At 38.7% G+C, this 21753-nt stretch overlaps 3 protein-coding genes across 5 annotated transcripts; 2 read left to right on the forward strand and 1 right to left on the reverse strand.

The window, feature by feature from the left end:
- Positions 1 to 7: 7 nt before the first annotated feature.
- LOC141912805 (uncharacterized) lies at positions 8 to 4965 on the reverse strand. Of its 3 annotated transcripts, none has more exons than XM_074804206.1 (8): positions 4952 to 4965; positions 4143 to 4657; positions 3635 to 3740; positions 2805 to 2921; positions 2069 to 2172; positions 1679 to 1749; positions 1422 to 1608; positions 8 to 813 (listed from the first exon to the last, which is right to left on the reverse strand). In XM_074804206.1, the coding sequence occupies exons 2-8, from the start codon at positions 4612 to 4614 to the stop codon at positions 668 to 670; spliced, it is 1203 nt and encodes a 400-aa protein (XP_074660307.1). In that variant the 5' UTR covers positions 4615 to 4657; positions 4952 to 4965; the 3' UTR covers positions 8 to 667. The 3 variants fall into 3 exon arrangements, with proteins under 3 accessions (XP_074660307.1, XP_074660306.1, XP_074660304.1); XM_074804205.1 differs by having other exon boundaries at positions 4864 to 4957; XM_074804203.1 differs by having other exon boundaries at positions 4143 to 4959.
- An 11359-nt stretch (positions 4966 to 16324) lies between these two features.
- LOC141913343 (uncharacterized) lies at positions 16325 to 17380 on the forward strand. Its single transcript, XM_074804848.1, has one exon. It carries the CDS (start codon positions 16325 to 16327, stop codon positions 17378 to 17380), a length of 1056 nt encoding a protein of 351 aa, XP_074660949.1.
- A 1809-nt stretch (positions 17381 to 19189) lies between these two features.
- LOC141913344 (nurim homolog) lies at positions 19190 to 21572 on the forward strand. Its single transcript, XM_074804849.1, has 4 exons — positions 19190 to 19448; positions 19592 to 19764; positions 20012 to 20179; positions 20585 to 21572. Exons 1-4 carry the CDS (start codon positions 19190 to 19192, stop codon positions 20885 to 20887), a joined length of 903 nt encoding a protein of 300 aa, XP_074660950.1. The 3' UTR covers positions 20888 to 21572.
- Positions 21573 to 21753: the final 181 nt, after the last annotated feature.

Here is a 21753-nt window from a genome sequence, read left to right on the forward strand (position 1 = left end):
TCTCGAGACCTTTAATTTATAAAACTAAATCTAACACATCATAAAGTTCACATCATGTAAAACAATATATGAATGTAAAAGTAGCATCACGTTAAATATAGTTATATCACGTTCTAGTGTTGGGGGTGGATCTAGGAAAATTGGAAGGTTGGGACTAAGAAAAGACAGTTCTCAGCCATGTTAAAGGCCACTCACTCGCAGGATCCTCTGTATTCAAATATATTTAAAGAAATACTTCGTTAAAGATGTTAATTCGGAGAGGATGAATGTCAAATTTTCAGGTTTTAACGATCTCTGTCCCGACAAAAAGGGCGACTTCAGCGGGAAGGCAGAGGTACCCTGTGGCCACACCCTAAATCCGCCCATGCTAGGACACTAATTCCAACTATAATATGTCAACATTCAACACCACCAGGAGCATCTATATAAAATCTCGAAAATCACCACAATTATAGATTATCACGAGCTACAAATTTGCAAGCGAGCTGAAAAACCAGAAGCAAACAGAAAGTAGATTGTGGCGGGTGAGTAAAAATAGATTCCACTCGCTGATAAAAAGTGAATTCGTTGGATATGCAATAGTCTCTCAAATAGAAGATCCAGGCCGAGTGGACTTAATAGCACATTGTGATCAGAGTCGGGACTTAGTCGAAAACGGAGGTAGTTGCTATAACTTGGCGCCGTTCTCTGATTTAATACTGTTGATAACGTGCATCATGTTGTTGACTATACGTTCAGTGTGTAGTTTGTGCACGTAATGAGATCCGGTCTCAAACATCAATCCGCGTTTAAATGCTCCGTCGACGATTGGATCTGAAAATGCAATGATTAAGAAATTAGGACGCTACGTTCAATCCACGGCAATCGAGGTTTCAGGGTTGTAAGCAGCGAGTATCCACCAACCAGGTTTGCTAGTGCGCATTAGGGATCATCCATTTATTACGCACGCATAAAATTTGAATTTTTCACCCCTCTGTACGCAAAATCTGCCATTTTTTCATATACATTACAAGCATTACATTACGCAATCGCACTGTCCCCCTCCCCCTCCCCTAATGCGTATGAAATAAATGAATGACCCCTTAAGACAACAAATGATCCAAGATTTCTTCTCGGATTAAAACCTTGTTTAGAATTTCATTGTTGTCAGCTATAAACGGTTTCGTGTAATCAAAAATGCTTAAGACTTTTTTTACCTAGAGACCCGTGCTCACCACAATTCAACCATGTTCGCAGGCAAAGGGTGAATTGTCACTTTTGAGTAACTGCCCTCGGTACAAGTTTTTGCTACTAATGTATAGATACTAGTAGCGAAAGCTTGTGCGTCTAATAAACTAGTAAACCAATAAAGTACTATCCATTATGTAGTATATATTCTACATGAGATCCTCCAATGACCTCCGTATATTAACTCAACTTACCGATGAATTCCATTTCCGGCACTACAGGAGCACCGTCTTTATCGTAAGCTAGTATATGAGATGCGGGAATGCCGAGTATTTGACAGGCTTCGTACGGTATCTGCCACTCGATCAGTTTATCTGCTTGCGAAAATGCGATTAAAGTCGGAAGATTTCTATTTTTCAGTTTTTCCATCGTCGCTCGACACTGAAACGTGAAACGTCGTATTTCATTTCATAAAATCTGACTTCACATCATAGGCTATAAGAAATCTTACCTTAGGAAAGTTGAGCTGGTTTAGAAATCTCAACGATACATAAATTCTATCGATAGTTTGATGATGAAATCCTGTAAATACAAAGCAACAAAGTAATTAATGGTTAGCTAAATCAGAAACAGCAGGCATAGTTAATGACTATTTCTATACAGTAGACTTTGCTTAGGCCCCAAGTCGATTGCCTTGGATCATCTCGTACTTCTTGGACAACATATTACCAGGGGTGGATCTAGGATTTTCAAAATGGGGGTGCTCTATCGGTCAACTACCAGTAAATTTTGAAAGATTATCCTAATTTTCCTGCATTCTGGGGGGTTCTACCTGGGAATACAAATCTTCTAAATCCGCGAAATCCGAGGCAAACCGAGTCTACCGTACGTAGATACCTACCTGCGTTCATGTACGCCCAAAGTATAAAACGCTCAATCACGGGTCCAAATCTCGTATTCATAACCCACAGTGCTATAGGCATCAATCTGTGCAGTCTAAGTGCTCTGTAATAGCAGATGAAAGACATGATTAGGGGCAGATCTATGAAATTTGGAAGGGGGCAGGGGTCCAGGAAGAAAAGCCATTTTTCAGATAAAGCAGCCAAGACATAGGCGACCGGAGTCCCTCCCTTGGTATTGAGATATTTCTAAAGAAATGATACAATAAAATATGCTTTTTCCGAAAGGATGAGTTTCAAGGGAACATAGCTTGTTGAATACACAGACAATCACAATTGACTCAAGAGTTTACAAATTGAAAATGAATCCAATAAGCTGGGTCGTATTAGACCCAAGGACCCAGTTCTACAGTTATGAGTTAAGAGTTAACTCTGAGTTAAAGTTAGTTCGTTTTCACTGAGTTAACTCAGTCAAATCTTAACTGAGAACTGTGGAACTGGACCAAGAACTTTAGTGGTCTGAGCCATGAAGAGGTGCTTTGTTTCACTAGCCTAGATGAAAGAAAATAAATGCATAGCTTAGAAAATTAGCTCCCACTTCAACAGCAATAGAAATTGAGTTATCCGCTAACAAATCATGAAACATGGGACTTATACTCAGTGAACAAATGCTATCATCTTGTAAGCCTGGCTCGGGGATCGAATGTTTCATGGAAGAAACTGATTGATAAGGATTACCTGTGAACACGATGACCGACTGGACATAGATGTGTTACTGATTTGATTCTCTTATCGCGGTTTGCAGTACTATAACCAACCCAAGATCCAGCGCTGTGACACAACAGCATATCAACTCTGAATTTCATAAGAAAAGCAGAGCTTCATCAATGTCTTAGCAAGGCTTTGTAAACAGGTTACTGACACTCTATAGACATTCTGTTAAACGTATTAGAGATTATATGTTTAACTGCTAGATTTGATGTTTGTTTGGTTTTTTTATCAGAAAACTGACAAATAACTCAACCAACCACTAGCCTTCATCAATGAATATTCTTACAGGGTCTGAGTATATTTTTTCATTAGGACAAGCATATTTTCATTAGGGCAAGTAGGTTATCATTATCACTTGTCCACCGGGTTAGTGTCCCACTCGATACAATGGGATGATTGTGCCACCAATCGCACTGCCTGAGTAGGGCTTCACCAAGAACCTTAATTGTCTGATGGGTACGCTAGGATCGTAGAGCAATGTAAATCACTGTAGAGACAGCCACACTGCCAGGACTGGCTGAAGTGTAGGGCAAGTTGATTGTTGAGGGGTGCAAATGAAATTTCAGATATGTATGTAGTCATAAGATAAAAACCCACTCTGTACAAATTAAACAAATTAAAATCGAGAATTTATTTATTCACACAATCTAAAATATGAAATACACAACGTTTCGATTATAAAATTCTTCTAATTTGTACATAGCGGGTTTTTATCTTATAATCCGTTCACCACGTTTGAGTGTGGTTGTTGTACTACTATGTAGACTGTATCTGATGTTAGAAAGTTTGACCCCTACTTGTCGATATTCAACTTGTCGAGGAACGCAGAAAGAAGGTTTGAACGTTCAACTGGGCCGTGATATATCGTTTCTTCCGGGGAAACTTGAGTAGACAATCCATAACCTATAAAGAGAAGTGGTTACTAAAGGTATGGGATCATTCATTTATTACATATGCATGAAATCTGACTTTTTCAACCCCCCCTGTACGCAAAATCGACCATTTTTTCATATACATTAAGCATAACAGTACGCAATTGCACTGACCCCTACCCCCTCCCCTACATCCTCGCTTGCCAGGGGTGCGGTATCACTCCCGAACTCGCTTCCACCAACGGGGAACAGCTTAAGCGTAGTGGGTTCCAATCCCTTGACGGGTGAAGATGCCTCCCCTAATGCGTACGTAATAAATGAATGATCCCTATGCTGTTTGTCAAGGTTTAATCGGGCTAATCAGGCAACGGTTCGCGCTAAGGCCGATTCTCGCGATGCCACCAGGTTCGAATCGCTACGTAATGTTTATTACCTGGAAAATTAGGCAACACAAGACGACATCCAGCTTTCACAAGCGCCGGAACTACGTATTTAAAATCACCGGCCGCTCCGAGATCACCGTGAACTCCGACAATTATCGGAGCCTCGGGCCGCTCCTTATCGTCGGTCGTTCCGTGATCATCGTTTACCGCGACGTGATCTTCGTAAACTACGTCAAACGTTGCTCCGCCGTATTCAACCAACATTGATGATTTAGCGGAGTTTTTTTCTGTATCCGTTGACATCGTCGGTCGACGATCGTTAGAATCGGGAATATCCACTCGAGAATCTACAGCTCTTGCCATAGAACTCGTAAACCTATAGCTACTCCATCTAGGAATGTGTAAGTTCAAAACCTGGCGATGATTTCTTCGTTTGATAAGCGGTGGTCCGATGAGAAGAAATTTGCTTCTAATAAATGCGCTAGGATTTTTGACAGTTCCCAGTAGTATTTTCAAAGCCATTTAATCAAATATCAATTTTTGTAGGCAATCTTTTACACGCAGCCTAGAAACACAGATGAATGATGGTGAATGAGGACCTGCCAAGAATGGAGGGGACTGGTGGTGGTGAGCAGGTTTGAGGAGGAGGAAGGAAGGATAGTCGGACGAGTCAATTATTGACCAGTCACACTGTCACTGACTGACACAGAGGAGACAGTCATTGAGTCAAGTCAGACTTGTCAAGTAAAAGACAACCAACGCGGTCCTTACTGTATGTATGTTAGTTAGATAAGCCTTTTTTAAACGGCTAAATATTCGACTTTTTTGGTCATGATGGGCCAGAAAATTGCACACTGACTCTGACTGTCAAATTGACCATTTTAGACGCTATTCGACGGTTTTGGATAGGGGCATCTGGACGGCAACAATCACGGTTGACGACTTAGGACTACGGCGCTGTTGGTTTCCATAGACAAGTGGCTATCCCGTATCAATACGTAGACAAAAACCCACAATTAAAAGAAAAACTCAATTCTATGAGCCATTTTCAAAAAAGCCAGTTTTTGAAAATGGCTCATAGAATTGAGTTGAAACGTTAAACTACCAGATAGTGTTTCTTTTTATTGTGGGTTTTTGTCTACTACGGCGCTGCGGTGCGCAGAGCAGCGGGCCGGGACATTTTCGCCGAAGTAACAATCTCAAGCCCAAGTTTGAAGAATTACCTGAACGAAATTTAACCTGGGGTATCGTTTAGAAAAATGCTGTTCTTGTTGAATAGTTCACGCGCTTAACCAAAGCAGGCAAACGACAAACAGGCCCCAAACGAGTGATTATAAGGCAAAGACAAACTAAGGGGTAATCCAGACAAAAACAAAAGGCATCAAAGGAATAATCAAGGAGTGAGAAAGCCTTAAAGGCCTCAAAATGCTTATCACCTGACCATTTGAGCCATTGCAGTTGCTAGTAATCGCAACCGACATAAGCAATTTGAGCAGGAAGCAACTGGGAGGGATCTCATATCCCGCTAGTCGGCCTCAGTTCTGCGAATCAGAGCGCAGTCGACATAAGCTGGACTGCGATCGCGGTTGCTCTCAGTTTGCGTCGGTAGGAGTCGGTAGGCGTCGCGTTGCTTGTCGACATAAGCCATACGCTCTATTTTATACACGGACGATGTTACCGTTTGCATGAAGTTTCATCGAAATCAATCAATCATTTGATGAGTTTGTTATAGTGAAGTATAAGAGGTTTATTCTGATCTCATAATACAAGGTTTACAACATACTTGAGCTCACTCATGCCAAAGATATTGTCGATTATTATATATGCGTACATGCAATTAATCATTAACAAGTTTTTCAAACGAAAACGAACAATTAATAGATATGATCGGCAGTTTTTCTTTCGCACTCATTTGATGACGGGGTAATTGGAGAAGGGGAAGTTTTGGTAAACACTGTTGGCCTACCACTACAACAACGAGCGCCTTGGAGAACCTAAAAACCTGACGGTCTGGTGTCCCGGCTTCTGGAGGAGGGATCTTCGAAAATAATGTACCAGCGTTCGAATAATCTCAATGTAATAGTATTTTTAGAGTCTATTTAACGACAGCGAAGAACCAAATTAAGCTGAAATGTTACGGTACAGTCTGTTTCAGCAAATGATAACGAAGAACCACGAATAAGCTTAGAAGAAATGGTACAGTCTATTTCAGCAAATGGCAACGAAGAAAAAATACAAAAAATAAGCCTAACGTATAGTGTAGTACAATAATCTCAATGTCTAGTCAATTCCGCAAATAACAACGAAGAACCACAAATAATCTTAATGAAGTAATACAGTCTAATTTCATAGTCTAGTTTCAAATGACAACGAAGAAGAATACCATGCTCGGCCAAATATAGGGACCGTTGTGATCACCACTTAATCCAGCCCTGATAGAGGATTTCCCCACGCAGCCTAGCAACGTGATTCGAACATCATGTTTACGACATAAATTTCTATGCAGAGTTTTTATTTTATCAACCGCCCAATCTTTCGGAATGATACTACTAATACGGAATAATACTAATCTTAACAGTGCCGAAACGCGGAATGACAAAACACGCACTGCAGTTAAAGAGCCATAGGATAAAAACTAGACAAGATATCTTAAAATTTTAAAGTTCACCTAGAATGGGGGCGTTTATGCGCACAGTTCTTGAAATTTTTGTATTTTCTAGAATATTATTTCTGAAAATAACGAACTTCACAGTTCAGTACCCTGGATTTTTATGCGCGCGGCAAAAACTGACCACCGATTTTTATATCGCTCTCATGTCGCATTGTTGCAAATTTGAGAAATGATTTTGTCTTTACATAACTGAAAACAAGAGATTCACACGGTTTGAATGTTGCTAAAACTTCATCCCGGGACAGAGGAAATATGATAAAATACGCATCACAGATAGGCCTAATTAAGAAAACCCAGAAAAAATGACCCAACAATACAGGACTAAAGTACCCTAACAAAATGGCGGCTAGCAACTGTAAAATGGATTATTCAGACTTCCATAGGCGACGACATCCATTCCGCCTGGTGAGTAAATTCCACCTATGCACGAGGGCGAGAGCAGTCATGAATTTTGAATCGAGATTTGAACAATGCAAAGATCCTCTTGTTTACAATAAAAGCCAAAAAGACGAGATTCCCTTGAGAAGAATTCAGGACGTTAAAGAAGTACCAGAGGAAATCGTTGTTTACGAACGATGCTACGAACCCGATGATCCAAGTAACTCCGGTCACCAGTGCCATACGAAAGAAAATAAGTGCCGTATTTCTTTTGTTTCCCGCCTGAACTGCATCGGATGATGAGATGGATGAGAGATAAATGCGAGGAACTGCAACGATGAACGAAATGACACTGACTAGGTCAAGAATTGCGATTGACAAAACGAAGGCAAACATCAGCAAAATCTTATTCCTGAACCAACAAGTATGAGCGCCACCGTAGATCATCCCAGAAAATCTCGTGATATCAGTCGATTCGAGGAAAACGCAAGGTCCGACTACGAGAATAGGAAAAAGCCATATCGACGACAGATAGGAAACTAGAACCTTCGAGGAATTTGATAATTTATGGAGATTTGTAAACGTATGCGCCATGTGGATGGATATTGCGCTCATCGACGCAAAAACAACCAACCAGACATAATGCTTTATGACGGCCATAATGACGCATAACAATCTGTCACTCAAACGAAAAGTAGATAAGTGTAGAACCTGAGCTATTGTGAGACTTATACAAAAGTTAACGATGAGTTTCCCGGGGAGAGTGAGAAGAGTTGGAAAAATAAGATAAATGGAGACAGTCACTACGAGACTAACGATAGAAAAACAACTACAAACAAACGTTACGCTAAAGTCTCGATTAGCAAATAGATCCGTAGCTCGACAAACCAAACCCTTTCCATTGACATACACTCGAATGCAGTCCGTCTTTTTCGTTAAACATCTGCTCTTTTTAGTTATGTGTTCTTTGCCATTATACGTGGTCTGAAGTATATTGTAGGACATCAGTGTCCCATCGTTGCTTTGGTCTAGTGATGGTTCTTCGAGCTCAGGAATTTCTCCATCCATGTGTTCAGTCGTTGATAGTGTTTCCTCTTTGCAGTTTGAATTAACGGTTAGACTCGTCATCACATAACTATATCTTGTATAGGTGACTATGCTTCCATCAAATTCGAACAGACACGTGATCCCAGACTTGTATTCGCTAATGGCGTGCTTCATATCGACAAAGGAAGTGTACTTTTCGAGTATCTCGTATTTACTGTATTCAAAATATCTTCGAAATGAGTTGTTAGCGATGGTTGTCATTGCACCTATTTCAGTAAATTTTGCTTCACGATTGCTTTTATAACCGTAGTTGCATTGAAGACGGTACCAATACATCGAATCGTAGGCAAACATTTCCATGCGCAAGCGCTGAGTCTCAGTAAAAGTGATATAAAACGTAAAGTTTCCATGAATCTCGATTTTTGGCCATTCGTTGAAGTCAAGTTCACACTGGTCGCCGTTCCTGAGGTATCCTAACAAGCAACCCTCATCTCGGCATCCGTATGTTCTCTTATCAAATACTTTGGCACTTTTGGCGCATACAGTTTCCATGGGAAATAACGAAACGCCCGGTAAGCCTTTAGTATGGAATGTAATGCCATCAACCAGACTAAAATCGAGCAACACGTTCAAACCGTATATCCCGTATATCTTATGCCCGGACCTTTCAATTATACAACTCAACGCTTTCTCAAACAAATCAGTTCGTTGACACCTCAAACAATATGAGTTACGGAAATATATCAACTGACCGTTTGATATAGCTGATATTGGATTATATATATGCTTACATTTAGTTCTTAAGATTACATTAGTTTCGCTTTGCGGACACATACTATTTTGGAAAACCAATTTGCGTGCGCAGCGGTGTATCAGTGCACGATGATATTCAGGTGGCGTATAAACTAATCGACAATCTTGCGGTAGACGGTTTTCAGTGTCAGTTGTGGTGTTCTTGATGCTTGCTATGATGTCATTTATTTTCATGTTTTCCGTGTAATTGTAAGAACATTGCAGATCTACCCTGAAGGGTCGCACTTCGCTGATGTTAAACCCGTGGCATAAAGCGCAATACATATTTCTAAACGGTAACCAGTTATCTATATAAACAGGTATCTCCGTAATTACGTTTGACGACAGGGATTCGCAATTTTGACGAATGGTTGGGTCTTCGGTGTAGCTATCAGGACATCGAGTGATTTCGAAAAACCGCTGTAAACCGCCGTCGTTCGCGCGTACCTCAATACAATTTACGTTAGGGAGCAGATTTTCTAGTACTTTGCGTGTAGTGCTATTTCTAGCACACGTTAAAGATTTGTGATCGCAGCAATTGTCCAAAACAGTGCATATGCAACCGTTATGCCGGGTACACGGATGCCATTTGTGTTGACAGTCCGCTACGGCAATGCCATCCTCGTCAAATTCGATCACTGGTCTGTGATATTTTCCGGTACGGATATTTGGAAAAGCATCAGCGTGTGATCCTCGGTGAGGCCTTCCATTACCTGAAATATAGAGAAAAGAATCTTTTTTTTGAAGCTGACCTTATCTGCCGATTAAAAAAATTGATTCATCTGTGATAACTACGCGATGCTAAGATATTCGAAAGGCGATACTGGTGGATTATTAGATAAAACAACCCCCCGATTTGGTAGACCCATCTTCCTGCGTTTTTAGTGGTGAGATGCGCAATAAACCTCTCTTGATCTATTCGTCGTGTATCATAGCCCCGGATCATAGCATTTTTAGTAATGTTTTTAGATTATCAATGAAATATTATTCATATTATGTAATACACATTTCCTTTAAAGATTCGTAGAAACAAATTGATATCTCGTAGATTTTGGACAAACCCAACAAACCCAAATAGACGTCAACGCTAGGAATCAACACTAATCAATTCATGCAAATTTATTACACCCGTGTATAAGAAGAATTTATACAAAACAATCCGATCCTTTGACCATTCCATTCGATAAAACACCGCAATTACAGAGCATTACATGCAAAAAATCAATGATCAATGAAAATCCACCAAACCTAGACCACATTCAGTACCGAGCAATATGAACTGTATCATAATGCATAGAAATTGATTTAATGTAATTCAAAAATTTCATTTCAGAAAACTTCAGGATTCGATAACCTGAATATCAATTCATCAAAGCAATTGGGAAAAATATTTCGAACCCAACCGAACAGAATCTAATATTCGGAGACTCTTTCATCGAGCTATGACACGGCTTTCCGCTTAACTTTGACCACGGTCATCTGTACAACATTCAGGCTGTTCGATGTTGCTTCTATCCTTGGAGCAATCATCTACCCCAAGTTCTATCCAAGCTACTTACTCAATGCATTCTACACAAGCAACACTATAGAACCTGGGCAGGTAACAATACAACATTTCTATATACAAATTGCCTATACAAACTATTCGTAAGCCTTTCCAAATTAATAAAAGTTACGTACTTTATTATCAACATTAGACCCCCTGGGGGACGAACCGGGTGGGGATTATCTCCTTAGTAAGGGTAAAGAAAAAATAATAGATAGTAATGCGATTGGGTTTGCTGTGAAAAAGTAGAAAACCCTAATAATGATAATGATAAAAACATAATAGTGAAAACGATAGCAATAATAATGACAATAATAATACTAATATAAAAAATCGAGAGAAAAGTAAAAGCGTTTTCTGTGAAAAAGCAGAAAACCCCAATAATCCGGAGTAAACAAATATGGTTTTTTGTGAAACAGTAGAAATACCTAATATCAGAGTTAATACAAAATTATGAGGTAGAAACTCTAATAGAGTTTCTGCAGAAAGGCGGTAAACTCTAGTGGCGGCATATTAACGATCTAAAATTTATCACCAAACTCTACCTGTTTTGGCGATTTCATTCAGGAAATGAAACAAAATTCAAGTTGAACTTCATATAATGATATAACATAATTAAGTACTTACAAAGACTTGTAAATAGTAGAAGAAATCGAAAGCGACCGAAACAGGTCATCATATTCATCAGTCTTCTGCTACAGGACGTGTGAGCGAATAATCGAAACTGGTCAGACACTGCGGCCACGATGACTTTTATGGTATCACGTATCGACCTATCAAAATGAGCCGCATCTAATTTGTGTGATATTTGACGTATTCAACATCATCAGACATTGAAAACAATATTCTGATAAAAGATTACGTGACTGATAATCAAAGCGACAACTGATGCGCGTGCGTGACTATCGATAATAAATTACCATCGAAACCAAATACTTCATTTTCTTTCGATTACGGTTGCATTTTTGTGAGGAAATGTGATTCTATACAGGGACTGTTTACATTATTTATATACATTCCGAGAATCGAAAAGGTCTGGGTTAAAGATATTCCCCGGAGATATCTTATTAACAATACATAGTAATATAAAACCGGCCCCAGTTTTTTCAACAGTTCATTTTCATAATGGATTCGATTAAATTGCTGTGTTGTATAACAACTGCTCTTATTTCAGTCAAAAGAAAACTTTTCAGCACGAAGTCAGACAAATCATATCAGTGTTATTCACTTATTTTCTTCAAGCAAAATAACACTTGAGTTCGATTGCAAATTTTCACAAATTCACCAGACGAAGCTACTGCGAAATAATTTGCGAAAGCTCGTACTTGAAATAAACACGTTAAGCTATATGTACTATCCCATCTCGTTTATTTTGCTTGTGTTGATCATAAAACCTTACCTTTTGAGATGATTCGCCAAGGTTTTCATCTTCTCAAACTCTGATTGTTCAAACTACTGACTAAGTTCGCTTATTTTATTACTCATCTATCGGACGACTATTTGGACAATTTTAGGCCATTTCTCCAAACAAGTACAGTTGGTTGTTACGAGGTGTTCTTCCAAAACATAGGATATTTCCAAATAAGGTTAAAAGAACGTATTTTTAAAATTCTAAAATCTTATATTCAAATCACTCAAAAGCAGACCTGCAAATTCTCTTAAATTAATTGAAATCAATAATCGTTTAACTTAATCCCTCTGTCTGGTTTCAAATCCTCTTTAATATTCATGTAAATCGTTGAAAATGGACAAGAGAAAAATATCATACAATATATGTACAAAACATGACGATGAGATTAAGAAATCGTGTATATTTCTGTTTCTCCCGCAGAGAAACAAATGACGTCGAGCTTGTTCGTTCTCAGTGAGCTCATTTGTAGCAACCTTGAAATCAATGAATCGTCGATGGTCTATATCTCACGTGTATTTACATGCTATATTGAATACGATGTCGATGACCCTTATATTACTTTCGCAGTGCATTTGAAAAATTAAAAGTGGATTTGCAGCTTTCGATACAGAATGTGAGAGTATGTTCGAGTTGTGTTAAAACGTATGTACGTAACACTTCAAGCGACTGTGACGTACTCCATTTTTGCTTCTCTATATTTCCAGCCATTTTTAGCGGGGACAATATTATACGGTTCCCTGTTCAATATACACGTTTTAAAGGTATTAGTGTCGTTAGCGTGGAAGCTGATAGATCGACAATTAACCAAGTCTTTTACGCATTCGCTTATACAACTTGATAAAGTTGCCGTTCGCAACGTTTTAAATCCCGTATCCGGTTGCACCGTTATCTTGGCAAACTTCGTGGATATCATTGTTTTTCCAGTAAGTTCTAAAAATTAAATGTATATCAATAGAAATATGCAAACCATCCTATCATCGAGCAGCTTTAGATTGAAAGTGTTATACCGATATGTCATATTTGAAGTTTCACGAATATACATGAATTAATAAGACAATCGACTAGTCAACAGCAGTCATTCACAGAACTTTAACTAGTTCCAAGTATTCTACGAGTCGCCCTTTAGTATCGGAATTTCTCGTTTATTCGAGTGGGGTTTTTTTTACAAGTATTCATTCGTCATGAGGCCACTGTACGGGGGAGGGAATGATAAGTCATGACTTACCTATTACACATCTAACTTGTAAAAGGCAGGATCGTCGGCACCCGGCTCTACATCCATTGCCGACCTTATTCACTGAGTACATAAAAGCACTTCCATAGCTAAACAGTGAAATATAGCAGTTGTTATTTTTTCAACACACGGATAGAATATTTAGAAAATATTTGCATTGGCAGCAATTCGAAAATGCTATCGAAAAAAATATTATGGTGGCTGATTAGGTGCCAAATGAGAAAAAAAATTGCCACAGAAGGTTACTTTTCTTATTATTTCAACCAAATGATCCGAATCAACCAAAAAATGATTTAAGTCGTTGAAACAGTTCTTAATCGGCGTAATCATATCATCGACACATTTAAACAAAAAATAATTACAAGTTATGCAGACTACACGATAGAGCTGTAGAGCGCCAAGGACAGTATACAGAGGGGTCTTGGGTTGAATATGATGACATCGTGAAGTATAAGTTCTTTTTGTCTGTACAGGTCAGCTTTGTCTGAAAAAAATCGAAAATCATCTGGCAAAATTGTTGCTGCCTTTTGCTCCCAATTGAAACTAATTCTGTTCAGCTCATAAATCTTTTTTTCCAGTGATTTGTTTCACGACTATTATCAATCAAAATAAAGCGGTGTTTTACATGTGGACATTTATGCTCATGAACAATGTATTCGAAGGTATATATTTAATCAACTTTGAATGCACGCACAATCAGGTGTACATACCCTCGTCGGACCCACCCAACCGCTGTTATAACAGTAACATGCATCTCCTTGAAACTTGGCACCATCCACTGCTCTTCCGCTTACTTCACAGCTACAATCGGTGTAAAAACTACCGGCCGGACATTTCACTACTGAAGCTTGGTCATTTGCCGGTCCAATATAATCAGATAAATAGGTCTTTTCCAATGATGATCCTAATTAATTAGTAAAACGAAAAGCCAGTGATTTGATCCATTAGTTAATCATTATCAGGGACGACAGCCAGAATGGGGTGCAGTCCATAGCTTTTTTTTTTATAGCAAATTCATCCTAAATATCTAAATTTCCATGCATTTTGGGGCTACGTTTTCTGGGGAACTCGATTTCCGCGGTAGTATTTTCCTTATCTTTTTAGTTATTTTTTATCATGTTTCAAAATAACAAAATAATATTACAACAACGAGATAGATTTTATAAGAAGCTATTTTTGAAAAGACTTAATGAAATTTTGTTCGCAGTTTTCCAATCGATACATCATTATCGTCACATCTACATATCGATGGAATTACTAAGTTTCCTTGGCTTCATTACAAAATTTAGATCAATCATTTGAGTACGTATAAAATACCACTTACCTTCTTGCAATAAAAGAAAAAACAGGAATAAGCGGCCATTTCTAAAAAACATATTAACGATATTCAACGTTCCGACAAGTTTCGGAATATCATCAACCACTGGGTACGTTTCAATATTGCGTTATAGTGCATAATTCACCGTTACAAGGCGTTATATAAGTGAACAGAATTTTCATCAATTATTCAGAAAAAAAAACTATTATTTACTGAAAAAGTCTATATCGGTAATCGGTGTGTGTTTTGTAGGGAGTCGGTGAATTGATTTTTACTCGAATGTCAAAAGGTCCAGAGGCCAGTGTATATAATTTCATGTGTTCATGATATTTTTGTACACTCGTAGCTATAGACTTAAAATACGGCTAACTGTACGCTATTGCGTGAAGTCCAGGTCCGCGTTGTATCGAATCATATTGGGTCTGACTGATTTCAGTATAATATTCAACGTGGTCAAAGCTATGAATAAATGAATGCATTTTGCTATATATATTGTTACATAATTACCAGGTGATAGAATGAAAATATATCCGATACGTCACATATATACCATGCCATACGTCACCTACCTACCGGTAATATATAGATATAAAATAAGCCTAAATACCATAGCCAGATCGACACGGGTAATATATACCAGTATATGGTGTTTTAAACAATGTAGGACCATGGTGCAAAAATAAGTTCAAAAGAGGTTTATTTGGGGGGGGTTTGTGGGCACTAGACCCAGCTGCGTTGTCACAGCTGACAACTAAATTTTTAGATTTTGAGTTTGAGGTTTATATTTTTCTTTTACACGTTCTTATTTCTGTTCAGTGTATGCGCATGGATTTTGGATTCAACAGGTCATTTTATTGTCTTGTACGGTTTATCGATCGCTGTAAATCAGCTTAATCTGTAATTTTGCATAAATGTTAGAGCATTATTCACAGACACTGAGCCTTGGCAGTTAGTAAGATCCCTGATCTTGGACTATAGCATATGAAATTAATTGAACATCCATTAACTCGGCGAGTGTAAATCTTGTATTCTTCCGCATGATTATGCAGAAATGATTAGATTCCGTTTATTTGCTGTTAAACAAACGTATTTACGATGGACATGAACACTCGAGTTTTGATTATTTTCTGGTCGTCGGTTACACATTGAAAATAAAATTTTTCATACGAACGGTAATTGTCGCCATTTCACCCATGATTTCATCTAAATCTATCCAATAAAATCATCATGCAAATGAAATCAAACTAATGTGGTAAAAATAGCAATTTGTTTCGTTCATCTCAATACCATTTATCTCATTGCATCGAAATAGATAAGTGATTTTGACACTTTCTCCGTTGTCTATTGGCGCCTCTGACGCACATCACGAGGGCGAGCCTGATTCTGTTGACCCTTTGTTCCCAGTAGATTAAACATTCTATTATCTCTGGGTTAGCACGACCATCTCGTGTAGTATGGTGTCGGTGTGAAAGTTAATAAACACTAAGATCAAAATAGCAGAACTCGTTCACACAATCTAACTAACACCCCATTCATTCAGTGCAATCCTCATAAATACCGTGAAGATCTTCGACCAGTCATATCAGTTGCGCTACAAATTCATAATCCTGCGACAGTTAGAACACGTTTGCTCTTTCAAGATTCTCCCAAAAAGGAGGAAGATATATTAGTAAAGACAGTGCAAGATTTGTTGTTGAAGTGTGAAAAGAACCATCCTTTTTATCTGCTGTGTATCGGTCGGATTATCATTGGAAGTTGAATATTCGTCAAAAATACGATTCGAGAACTCATAATCTTGATATCGCGAACTGCCGTGGTTTTTTTGTAATCGTAAAATGGCGTCAAACGGAAATGTAACTCATGGTAGCGATGAAGAAGATAGCGGCGGCGACCAACTCGGGCATTACTGTGATTTATACTACGTATACTCGCAATCGCTACTGGACGGACCGATGTGGAAAGCCTGGCTGCAGTTTATCGTATCATTCGTTCTTACGACGTTCGGTCTCGCGGCAAACGTCATATCATTTGTAATCATGACTTTCACGAAAATGCGCAGACATTCGTACACTGTTTACCTATCTGCTCTATCATTGGTGGATGTGGGTAACGTGGCCCAGCGTCTGGTAGTCTGGTTAAATTTGGCCAGTCTGTGGTTCGGTGGTCCACAGATAGTAAAACCGGTGAATTTAGCCACGAGTATCGTGGCCACGTACTGCAGTATTACATTGGCCGTCCAGAGTAGTTGGTTGGTTTCGGCGATTAGTATCGAACGATTGATTGTGGTTTGTTTTCCAGTAATTGGTTATCGTCTTTGCACGAGAAAAGCGGCGATAATTATAACCGTTTCGACGCTACTGGCGGCGGCAGTCGTTATGACGTACATATTGATGCCAAGTTTTGAATTGGAGTTCCACCCGATAATGGGCTGTTACGTCGGCAGAAAAAGCCAAGTTACAAACACTTTGATATCGGCGACGTTTATTTCTATTTTACCAATCACTTTGATCATCGCCTGCAACGCCTCCATAATCATCGCATTGCTCAGGCGCAAGAATCTCTCCGAATCTACAAACGCGGATCCATCTGAAAGAAGGAAGCGCGCTAGCGCTCTCAAGGTCACCAAGTTACTCGTAGCATTAACTACGACATTAGTAATTTGTTTGACACCGGCTACTATAGTGTTGATATGTATGTTCCTGTGGCCTGATTTCTTGTGGATCAGAGAAAATTTGTACGGTCCGGTGATTAATATTCTATGGGAGTTGAACTACGGGATGAATTTTGTAATTTACGTATTTACCTCGGCGGAAGTGAGAGGGTACCTCGCTTGTCGCGGTGGCTCTAAGCACAACACATCCTCGTCTCAGGTTTTCAACTATACCTCATAACTGTGGAAATTGACTCTCCTAGGTCAGTTAATACAAACATTAAAAAGAAAGCTATGAATTAATTGGATCCAATGTCATTGTTAAAATCAATGTATTTATATGTATTTTTCTTATCATCTCGTCATATCATATTAAACGTACGCTGTATCATTTCCAGATTCTATTGTATTTTCTCAGGATTTTCTTCTTGTAATGCGAGACAGATCTGGATCAAACAACTGTTTCAAGTCGGCAGTTCTTTTTCTTCGAATTCAAGCATATTTCATGGGTAATAATATTCTGACAAAATTTATGTTTTTGTCAAGCGGGCGCCTATATAATATACAAGTAGATATTTCTGTTTTTTACGCTGATCGAGCTAATTCACATTTAAGTCTGGAGCTTGATTCGAGCGTTTTCCAATCGCTAAACTGCGAATAGTGGAAGAAGCACCGGGAAAACCCGTGCGACCACTGTTCATGATTATTGCGAATTTTCGATGAAGCAGATGTGAAGATAGTCAGTAACCTGTCTGTGGTTTAGTTTCACGATCGGATATTTTCACAAACCACAGTCAGGAATGGGAAGGTCATTTTTGTATGAAATCTTCGTCAGCCAATTTGACTGACGAGTAATTTGCCTGGCATTTCATTGTCTCTTAAGATATCCGTCTAATTTTTGTTGTAATCGACGCACAACAGATTCGTAGTTTGTCTGATACCTATAACACCTCACCTGACGATCTTAATCCATGTGCAAATCGGCCGTAAAGTGAGAGTAAATTTCCGTAGAGTCAACAGCTGCCATTTTGAAAATTACTGGAGGTGCTGGCACCTGTGGACTGAGGCCAGGACAACAGCACAAACTAACAAAGCGAAACGACGAAATTGAAAAATATTAAGAAATCAACACTTATTCACATTTTTCTTTTACCAGAATTTATTATTTAAATATTAATTAAGGAAAACACGAAGATTTGAAATATAGGTTGGAAAACCATCAAAAATAAAAATTGTCGTTTCGTCTTGGAAGTTTTATATAAATCCTTGTAGGTCCCCTTGTCTTATCATGCCACATGTGCAATACAGAGAAATGGCGGCCAATGGCGAAATTTGTGGAGAAATTAATTAATTTCTCAAAATAATGTTGATTAATCACTCGAAACATGCATAAAATTGGATTATTTCGAAAGGTACCTGTGTAAGTTTGTGAAATAAGCCATTAATTGTGGACTGAAGTGGATAGAAAGTATATTTTTGAAGTGTTACTTTTTTCAACCGTGTTTTGGCCCTTGTCATCCCTAACGTTGGTATAAGCCCATCCGATTATAAAAGCTTACCACCAACGATTAGGTAACTAACTAATGTGAAGACATCCTCGCTTGCCAGGGGTCCAGTATCACTCCCGAACTCGCTTCCACCAGCGGGGAACAGCTTTAAGCGTAGTGGGTTCGAATCCCTTGACGGGTGAAGATGATGTGAAGATTAGATTAGAGTAGATCTTTCGCGATCATGATTGAGCAGGCGCGTGTAGTATATACGAGCGCCAATCCGTTACTCGAACCGATTTTATGAGGGCGCTAAATTAAGTCGGAAACAATTGTTTGAGGCATACGGTCAGGAAATTTAATCCGGAGGAAAGTGCAATGAGTTGGCTTGATTTGAATAAAGCTTAGTTTATCTTGTAATTCATGTGTATTCTATTCTGTGAATTCCCTTGTAATGATTACTGTTCCTTTATTGCTTTTTATGCTTATATGTTTTATTACCTTTCTAAAGGACAATAAAGAATTGAATTGAATTTACGATTGACAGGTCACATGATCATAAAATGGCGGCGCCCACAATGATAATCAAAGCGGTAAAACAGTTGATATTTTATGTCATCGGTGCCGTAGCATTCGTTTGCGCTTTGATTTCGACGATGAAATTCGTAAAGTTTTGTTCTACTCAGAAACTACGACGCCTCGTCATTGTCCACCCATCTTTAAATCAGTCGTCAACAGCATCAACAACAGCAGCAGCAGGACTCGACGGAGGATACCCAGCCGACTCTAGTACGACGGATGATAAACTGATTGGCAAAGAAGGTGAAATATTGCGGGTCCTTTATTATCACAACTTACGCCGTTTAAAGATAATCAAACCAGACTCTATCCATGGCCCGGGTAAAACCAAGACACCAAGGCTATCCACAATTCTTAAAATGATAATTTGTCTTCTTTTCTTACAGTTTGGGATGAAATTTTATTGAGTTTGTTGAAAGACTTTCTGTTATTGCTGATGTTTGCATTACAGCACAGTTTAATGGCTACTCGTTGTTTCAAGTCGATCGTGTACAGATATTTCAGTCTAATCGTTATCGAGCGTTCTGTATACGTATTCATCACTTCGCTCACTTTATCGGTAATTATTCGGCATACCTGACTAACTTGATCGAGATTAGTACTGAGCATAGCTCGTTGAAATTTCATTTCCGTATGTTTGACACCCCCAGACAACCGCTCCTGGATCCAGTGATGACTGTGAAACTGAATCCTGATCTCTATGTTAGATTATAAACCCTGAAGACCATTTGATATGAAAAAAAACAACTGTCAGACATCTTAAGTCACTGAAAGAAACGTAATGAATTTTCATCCATTTCTTTCAGGTTGTATTGGACCGGTGGGAGTCGATAAATATTTTTCTATGGAATTTAGACACGTCTAAATCTCTGCTGTGGTGGACGTTATTTTCATTGGTTCATCTGTTTCTGTGGATGATACTGTTCGGTCAGCTGTGCTTGATGGATCTACCAGAACTTCTCGGTCTCAAACAGGTAGCTATATCGCCTCTTGATTAAGTATTATTCTTAGTCGAATCGATTACCCGGTGTGATAATGGCTTTGTTAGTTTGATCATCTCAAACCCTTGAAGTGCCATAGTCGCCGCAGTATTGCGACTATGGCACTTAAAGGAATGTACAGAATTATATGAATCTTCGAGACCTAATCAGAGTGTTTTCTTGTTCCTGAAACCATTCCAGATTTTGTCGGTCATTAGCATTAGCCCATGTATCATGCCCGGGACGGTAGACACCTATTATTAGCGGGTTAAGTCAGGCAAAACTATGACATGTGCATGTCGGGGTATAGTCAGGGAAAAAGCCAATAAAAGTAGTCGCCCTGTTGATTGTGTTTGAATTCAGGATGTTTAAAATAGTTTGTCTTATTGCATATTTCAGATCTACTTCTACAGCCTTGGAAACGTGCTTCCGATCAAACTAAAAACCTGGGATTTACAAATATTCTACAGACACATGCGTCACCCCGGTTTGACGTGTTTAACGCTGATACTGTGCGTTCACCCGGTGATGTCTATCGATCGTTGGTTGTTCGCCACGGCGCTCGCGTTCTATAACTTCGCCGCGTTCCGCGTTACGCCCGACGATTACGTCTACATCGACGAACAAGTCGAACGAAAAGAATACGAACTGCAGCGAATGCGAACGAAGAGGAGAATGATGGTGACGTCTCAGGTTAAATGAAATTCCTCCTTTGTGCTGCCAAATACACGTACCAGTGAATATCGTTCATGGACTGGTTCATTACAGGTGTTTATACATTAGATATCTCATAGTTCTGGTTCCCCCACCACCGTTGCCACTACTGTCCAAACTCTCTCATAGCTGATCCGTCTTATCACTGTTACTATCAAGGAGTGATGCATTGCCATAAGCGATGTGTTCGGTATTGTAGTAGTATCTAGTATAGTTTTTGATGATGAGTGTGCTGGGCAGCCCTTTTAGATACTTTGTTTTTTTTCGATGTTTACCCTGTTGTCCAATATTTTCGAGGGCGAGAAAGTTGTACAGGAGTTGTATTTAGTGCTAACGAATAATAATATCCCCGCTTTTTAGTGCGCTTTGAATTCTTGCATTTATGTACAGTTATTTTTACTTACAGTAGAGTAACATGAATGATAATGTTTTATAAATTTACGAGTTATTTCGATAATGTCTTTTTTGTAATTTTCATGTCTTCCAAACCTGGTATTTCGTTGTAAGTACACGGTAAATTATGATTTGATTTTGGATTAACGCAAATAGCATTTGTGGAATTATTCCATGGAATTTTCTGATAAAAAATCCATATAATGAATATATCTGGAGAGCCAATCATTTTTTCCTGAAATTCCTCGTGAAATGTTGTTTTCGATAGTTATTTGTATTTACCGAGTATGTCGATGTTTAATGCTAATGTAATGTAAACGTGTTTGTTATAATGTACATTTAGATATAAAATCATGTCTGGAAAAGTAATAAATTATACCTTTGTATCATAAGAAGAACTCTTCTGTTTGTAGATTGTATGTGAATATGAATTATAGTAGACAATTCGGTGAATTAACTGA

The sequence above is a fragment of the Tubulanus polymorphus genome, chromosome 11 (assembly GCF_964204645.1).
Source record: "Tubulanus polymorphus chromosome 11, tnTubPoly1.2, whole genome shotgun sequence".
Lineage (NCBI taxonomy): Eukaryota > Metazoa > Nemertea > Palaeonemertea > Tubulaniformes > Tubulanidae > Tubulanus > Tubulanus polymorphus.

Bases quoted from the DNA above. Each gene is read 5' to 3' on its own strand.
- LOC141912805 (XM_074804206.1), bottom strand. From the start codon at position 4,614: ATGGCTTTGAAAATACTACTGGGAACTGTCAAAAATCCTAGCGCATTT. The intron at 2,173-2,804 runs GTAATCCTTATC...CTGCTATTACAG, and splicing joins GTCGGTCATCGTGTTCACAG to AGCACTTAGACTGCACAGAT. The intron at 814-1,421 runs GTAAGTTGAGTT...TTGCATTTTCAG, and splicing joins GCCGGAAATGGAATTCATCG to ATCCAATCGTCGACGGAGCA.
- LOC141913343 (XM_074804848.1), top strand. From the start codon at position 16,325: ATGGCGTCAAACGGAAATGTAACTCATGGTAGCGATGAAGAAGATAGC.
- LOC141913344 (XM_074804849.1), top strand. From the start codon at position 19,190: ATGGCGGCGCCCACAATGATAATCAAAGCGGTAAAACAGTTGATATTT. The intron at 19,765-20,011 runs GTAATTATTCGG...CATTTCTTTCAG, and splicing joins TCACTTCGCTCACTTTATCG to GTTGTATTGGACCGGTGGGA. The intron at 20,180-20,584 runs GTAGCTATATCG...TGCATATTTCAG, and splicing joins AACTTCTCGGTCTCAAACAG to ATCTACTTCTACAGCCTTGG.